General features: G+C 41.4%; 1 protein-coding gene across 16 annotated transcripts; it reads left to right on the plus strand.

Annotated features, from left to right (window-relative positions):
* Positions 1–906: 906 nt before the first annotated feature.
* On the plus strand, positions 907–5,974 carry LOC123071498 (uncharacterized). 16 transcript variants are annotated; one of them, XR_006434375.1, is made up of 5 exons: positions 921–1,334; positions 1,868–2,023; positions 2,143–3,787; positions 4,969–5,037; positions 5,150–5,974. XR_006434375.1 is itself a non-coding variant. In XM_044495078.1 (5 exons), the coding sequence occupies exons 2-5, from the start codon at positions 1,913–1,915 to the stop codon at positions 4,841–4,843; spliced, it is 345 nt and encodes a 114-aa protein (XP_044351013.1). In that variant the 5' UTR covers positions 921–1,334; positions 1,868–1,912; the 3' UTR covers positions 4,844–4,957. The 16 variants fall into 16 exon arrangements, 2 of the variants coding, with proteins under 2 accessions (XP_044351013.1, XP_044351012.1); XR_006434377.1 differs by having other exon boundaries at positions 2,143–2,187; positions 3,689–3,787; positions 4,969–5,974; XR_006434376.1 differs by lacking the exons at positions 4,969–5,037; positions 5,150–5,974 and adding an exon at positions 4,785–4,957 and having other exon boundaries at positions 2,143–3,369; positions 3,689–3,787.
* The last annotated feature ends 498 nt before the right edge of the window (positions 5,975–6,472 follow it).

A 6,472-nucleotide genomic window follows, 5' to 3' on the forward strand; every position in this document is an offset into this window, starting at 1 on the left:
TGATGCAGCTCGATCAACTATTTTAGCTGGTCAACAAACGGCACCAGATAGTTCGGCACCAAAGACTGCGACCAGAAGAGCTTCTTCGCAGTTTCCTTCTTCTCAGCTCGGCAGAATTGGGTAGCATCAGATATGCTGCGCGGCAAATCTGTGAATGCTCCTGAAAAAATTAGGATTCAATGGGTCACCATGAATCTTCCCTGGTAAAGCGTAAGGCACCTTGAAAACAAAACCCCCCCTTACCAGCCGCAATCTTCCGCGCCTCCTGAATATCCTTCAGCGCGGCCTGGGCTTCCTGTCGAGCCTCATTCGCGGTCCGAAGAGCTTGGGTAAGTTCGGATTCTTTCAATGATAGACTCTGCTCCAAACTCTCGTTTTTCCCTACGGCCTCATGAAGCTCTCGTTCAGCTTCCACGACCCTCGCCTTGTGTTTCTCACGGAGAGTCCGCTCCGCGGCAGCATTCTTCTCGGCCAAGGCAACAACCTTCTTGAGCGCCTCAATTTCGGCATCTGCCCCTGGAGCGCGCAATATATATACTTTAAGATATTCACAACTACTTACTTGTGGCCAAACTCACTAAAAGTGTTCCAAACATACCCTATTTCTCCTGTAGCCGCTTCTTCACTCGGCCGAGTTCCTCTTCGGCTTGCGCCAGACTCTGCTTGAGTCCGGACACTTCTGCAGTATGAGAAGAGGCAGTTGCTGCAGACAACTGATTCACAAATATATATATATATATATCTTTATCTTTATCTTTATCTTTACCTACTAATAAAGCGCTTATTGCTTCTGGTCGTACATCAGCAATTTTGTATAAAAGTCCCTCTCTTTCTGATAAATCAACCCGCAGTCCTTGTTTTTAAATGAAAAAAAACGTTTCGTCGGGGGTCGTAAATAAAAAAAGAACAGACACGAGCACGACTGCACGGGCTCTCCTCTCTCCCACGCCTCCTGATCCCAGCCGCCAGGAGGCCCGCGGCCCGCGCGGCGCTCGATCCGGTGACGCGCCGGCCACCGCCGACGCCGGTAATCGCAGCACCCTGCACCACCGTTCTACCTTAGCTCCTCATCTTCCCCGCGTGCCCGAGCTCCTCCTATCTCCCGCGTGCCCGAGCTCCTCGCTGTGTGCCGCTCGGGAGGGCTTGCGTTTGCCGCTCGACCAAAGCCACCGCGAGCTAGTCGTCGTTGCACTTGCTGGCGACCTGGCCGTCCCCTCTGCACCACTTTCACCTCAAATTTGGACGCTCATGTGCTTGTGGATGTTGTCAGTTATTTTTTGCGCACAAGGTGTTTGTGTGTTTGTCTGAACCAGTTTCAGTCACAGATCCTTGAGGTAAACTCCACATGAATACATCATGAGACTAAATCTCCTTTCATATGATTCAAAACATGTTATGATGGTGGGAGTGAATCGGGTTATTAGAATAATGGTTTGCTAATTAATTTACATCATGTTTAGTCTCAAGACACATGGGTACGCCGGCTCCTATTGCTTAACAAATGTATATCTGCAGATTTTTTTAATCGTATAAAGAAGTTACAATTAGGTGTTGACCTTTTTTTTTGCCTAGACACAGCACCTCCAACAAGATCTGGGCACTAATTAATTTACATCATGTTTAGTCTCAAGACACATGGGTACGCCGACTCCTATTGCTTAACAAATGTATATCTCCAGATTTTTTTAATCGTATAAAGAAGTTACAGTTAGGTGTTGACCTTTTTTTTGCCTAGACACATCACCTCCAACAAGATCTGGGCACTCATAATGAGATATATATATGTGCATGCTTTTTGTTTTTGCTGTGCCTTTTTTCGATTTATCTTTGATGCGCATTTTTAGTTTTAATTGTTGTTTACCTTCAGCCGACCTAATTGAGCTATCGGAGGTGATGCGGTCTTTTGGCAAACATGCCCTATATTCTATGGTTTGGCATCTACAGGATGCCATCTCTGGTCATGTATCCACTGTGGCTGCTTCATCCTTCACTTAGGACCTTCTCACCCCCACAGAGATCAGAGGTAACCCACGCAGTTGGAAATTGTTGCTCAGGTTCTTGCTTCAACAAATTTTGTTCCGGATATAATTTATGGCCATGCCATGTATTAATTATCCTTATAATTTTCATCTGAATTTGCAGAGAAAAATATGTTTTGGAAGCAGGAACCCTTACCTCATAAGATGGGTGAGCTGTAGGATTTGGTTCTGTTGAACTTGAATTAGTTTTTGCTCATCATGTTCTCTGTATTAGGAATTCAGGTGCCTTCCAACTCTAATTTTTTCGTATTGTTGGTGCATGCTGGGAGTCACATTGTTATGCATGCTAGCAAACATTAGGATTGGAAGTCTTACCCTGTAGGTTATTAATATCTTTTCCACTAACCGAGATTCAGCAATTTAATTCGTATGGTCGCACAAGCAGTTTTGTTTTCGAATTTATCTTGACAAACGTATTGGGTACATCAATTTAATTCATATTAAGGTCACACAAGCAGTTAGTTCCATTACACTTGGGTCACCGACGGTTGCCGTGCAACTATGCTCCTCTCATGTTGTAGTGGCTAGCTGCTGCAATTCACGGATCATGCTCTCATGGGAAGGAGGCTGTGGCTTTCTCAATTGATCAGAACAACAGGACCCCACATAGTTCTTTTCTAGATATATATTGTTATTTATGATGTTGTGTGGACCATCAGAAACCTGATGTGTGTGTGTATCATAGAATATCTTGCTATTTATGTATATTGCTTACCTTTCATTCCTGTACCACTTCTCTAAATATAAGCCACTTCTTTTCTATTGTTAGCGCTATCTTTTGATGTTAATGCACTAAAAATCTAAAGCCTTTCCCTCTGCAAAATGTTGATATTAGAGCGTTTTTTGTGGGAAAATGATGATATTAAAGCTATGCGTCTTATAATCCGTACTGTACATGACAATGCGTATTCAGTTATATTATGTTTGTAGCATGGCATTTTTCCATTCCTTTTTTTCCCGATGAATCACATGGTAAATTTTGATGTACAATGACTGCTCTTGCAAAAAATGTGGAATTCAGAGAGGGACTCTACAACAAGCAAGGTTTTAGGTTCTGAATCTAAATAACCTCTTCTTCGGTTCAGTCCTAGAAAAAGCTGATCAGAGAAACAAAGAAGCAACAATGAATGGGTCCCTTTCTTGACCACACAAGAGTTGTCCGTGTGCAAGTCATGAACCGTTTGTCCATCAATACAAGTGCAGGATTTGAACATGTTAATTCTGACCTTCTGTTGGGAGTTTATATTATACCTTTCATGCGAAGTAGTTACATTTATCACATGGAAGACAATGCCCATGGAGTGGAAGGTGGAGAGATTCAGACTTCGGAGTATGTTAATGTGCTCATAAAATTTCAATTAAACTTGTAGAAATCTTCCATGTAGCTGTGATTGTTCTCTCCAGACATGGAGGATCAGTTCTTGGACAAATTTATTTGTCTGTTGTATGACTTGCCACCACTTTTTTCCAAAATTCCTATTCACATGTTATCAGACCATAAAGATCAATTTCTTAAAACTTTAGTAGAATTAATCTGCCTTTATTTCTGGACTCTAGCATTTTGTGCTTCTTCACAAGTTCCTAGTTGTTATTTGGCGATTAATTTAATTTGATCTTCAATTTTGGGTTCTTGGCACTCGCTCGTGCAGGTTATGACTATGCCGTAGGTGACATGCGGAAAGGTGACCAAAGAGTACATGAAGAATTCTTGCTATCAACTAGGGCTGGATGCCCCCAGGAAGAATGCCGTGAGTCAACTTTAATGACTAATATGTTAATTTCTTCTAGCTACACAATATGAGATATTGCTTCTTCATTAACGCTTACTGCTACGTAGTAAGATGACAATGGGATTTTGTTTCTCGAGTTGGCACTCAGTAGTAGAAGTGGTTTATACTTCGAATAGTTGAGCAGAAAACTGGCGTGTCATGGCTCCTAATGTTACAGAGCAAGTGGACAGACTCTATCCCCCCCTCTCTAGACTTTCTTTTCTAGGTTTGGTTGGGTACAAAAGGCTAGATTCTGGTATATATTCATTGACGCAGAAGCTAGAAGCTCATTGATATTATTTTTCTTGCCAAACATACAAAGGATTGTGCATAAAACTTCCAGCTTGAAATCTACATCTGGGTTACGAGCTTTCTCCAGAATTTAAGAACATCGTTGTGGACATTTAGATATTTTTGTAGTATTCTTCAGGGTCTTGACTTAATTTCTTTTCACACAGTAAAATATTAATTATATGTTGTACAGTAGTAGTAGTGTGCATACTATGTACTCAAGTTTATTAAAGTCAAAGCAGGAAAGGAGATCAGAGTTCAGGGCATGTTCAGCTCCACCCATGCATCAAGGGAAATATATACGACGCAAATGATAACGTGTTCTGCTAGATGACATAGTACAAGGTTCAGCAGCGACGACATGATCTCAAACATGCCACTGGCACCTATACTAAACTTGATTTGTTCTCTCAATATGGAGTGTTAATCTTCTCCTCTGCATAGTACAAATATTCCCTTAGCTCTAAGGATATAGACATGGTGAGTTTGGTTGGAGGAAATAAGAATGATTTATAAAAGTAATAAAAGGGAGATAATGCTGCTTGATGTGTATGGGGATTCTGAAGATATATATGATTGATACTTTCCCTGCATGATATAGATTAGTCGAGGTTTGAGAAGTTCTCTATAAAAGAACTATGTGGGGTTCTATTATTGTATTATTTCTAACACGTAAAATATTTAGGCCCCCGTTGCATTGCACGGGCAATCAGGTCAAATGTGGCAGAATCAAGTAGGAACTAGGAAGTAGGAAGGGACCAGTCCCACCCCCAGCAACAAAGACTCCGACAACGGTGACGGCAGTGTGTCCCGGCGAGTGTGAGCAATGGAAGCATAATCTCCAAGTAACTGACTAAGACGTTGTCCAGGTCACACGTCGAGGACTTCCTGCCGCCACCTTGGCTGCTGTTGTTGTTCCCTCAAATAAGCCATATAAGGTTAGTTCCATTACACTGCAAATGCAACTTGCAAGCATGGGGACATGTACAGAACACAAGTGTCATACACACAGAAATCATCAACTTTGTGTTTTAATTGTCTAAATTACAGGCATCCCTAGCTGCACTTGCAGGTCAAAAACATGTGCATACTTCAGTAGGCACAACAAGCAGACCTATACAAATTTGCTACAAAGGCCTGAGCTACTGAATATATATACCTGTAATAAAAAGAGGCTTTCCTATCGTCCTCTTTCATGTTCAAGTTCCTAATGAAGCAGCCATGAAAGACTGGGTCAACAACGAAATAAAACAGAAAACTAAACCCACTGTTCATGATCTTTGTGGAAGAAAACACATACGATTCTTATTCTGTAAGAGTTGTTTGTCTTTTGAGTTACTGCATAGGCAAAATGCCAAAATTCAGTGTAGTCTTTTCGGTTAATCTCATCATCATGTAATTAATATTCTGTGAAGACTACAATATACAGAAAGGCAATGAGAAGAACTGGACCTGGTGTGTGAGTGTATAAATATACAAGAAGCTATTTTTATCCAATCGTGCTATTAATGACCATGTGGTGTAATCTTGGGCTATTTGTTGTAAATAGCTAAAAGTTGTTCATAATTCTTGGTGTGTTTTGCTGTTTCTTGCACGTGGAGCTGGAGGATCTGCTCCTTCCCCACGCGTGCCCATGAGGACAAGGAGTCATAGTGGTGGCCACTAGTAGCACCAGAAGGAGCGTCCATTCAAGCACATTCAACCATGATGGTATGCACGTTTTCTTTTAAAAGCTCAGGCTCCTCTTTCTTACATGAGTTATTCTTAATTATTGATTTGATCTGTAGGATTTACATCAGGTTGGCACAATTTGATGAACTTGAATTGTTTTATGTTGGTCATTATAATTTTTGTGAGTTTTTGTTGTTAGCCCGTTGCAACGCACGGGCACTTTTACTAGTATATATATATATATATATATATATATATATATATATATATATATATATATATATATATATATATATATATATATATATATATATATATATATATATATATATATATATATATATAGCTAAGTCTCCCGCGGACGGGAAGTTGATCCCCTGTCCGGTTCTTGTCCTCTCCGAACAGTTTATCAGGGGCTACTATCTATACTATGACAGTCTTTTACACATACCTCCAAGCCTTTTATAAGGCTGACGCAGGATTCATTCAGTCCGCTCTCGGCGGCCTGAATCTTTTCTATCACCACACCCATAAGGGCGCGGTGTTCATCAATAATGGACGCACTCTCCAGTGCTGTCGACAGGCTGCCTGACGCCTTTGGTTGGACGGAGGTCACAGGCGGAGTAGGATCGCTCCCTCCAGTCAAAGGGGGTTGCTTGCCTGATCTCGGAGCCATCAGGGCCTCCAGGACAGTGTCCGGCT

The sequence above is a fragment of the Triticum aestivum genome, chromosome 3B, assembly GCF_018294505.1.
Source record: "Triticum aestivum cultivar Chinese Spring chromosome 3B, IWGSC CS RefSeq v2.1, whole genome shotgun sequence".
NCBI lineage: Eukaryota > Viridiplantae > Streptophyta > Magnoliopsida > Poales > Poaceae > Triticum > Triticum aestivum.

Excerpts from the sequence above, each read along its gene's own strand:
- LOC123071498 (XM_044495077.1), top strand. The coding sequence starts at position 1,913 with ATGCCCTATATTCTATGGTTTGGCATCTACAGGATGCCATCTCTGGTC. Across the intron at positions 2,055-2,142 it reads AGTTGGAAATTGTTGCTCAG|AGAAAAATATGTTTTGGAAG; the intron begins GTTCTTGCTTCA and ends CTGAATTTGCAG. Across the intron at positions 3,788-4,332 it reads ATGCCCCCAGGAAGAATGCC|TCAAAGCAGGAAAGGAGATC; the intron begins GTGAGTCAACTT and ends AGTTTATTAAAG.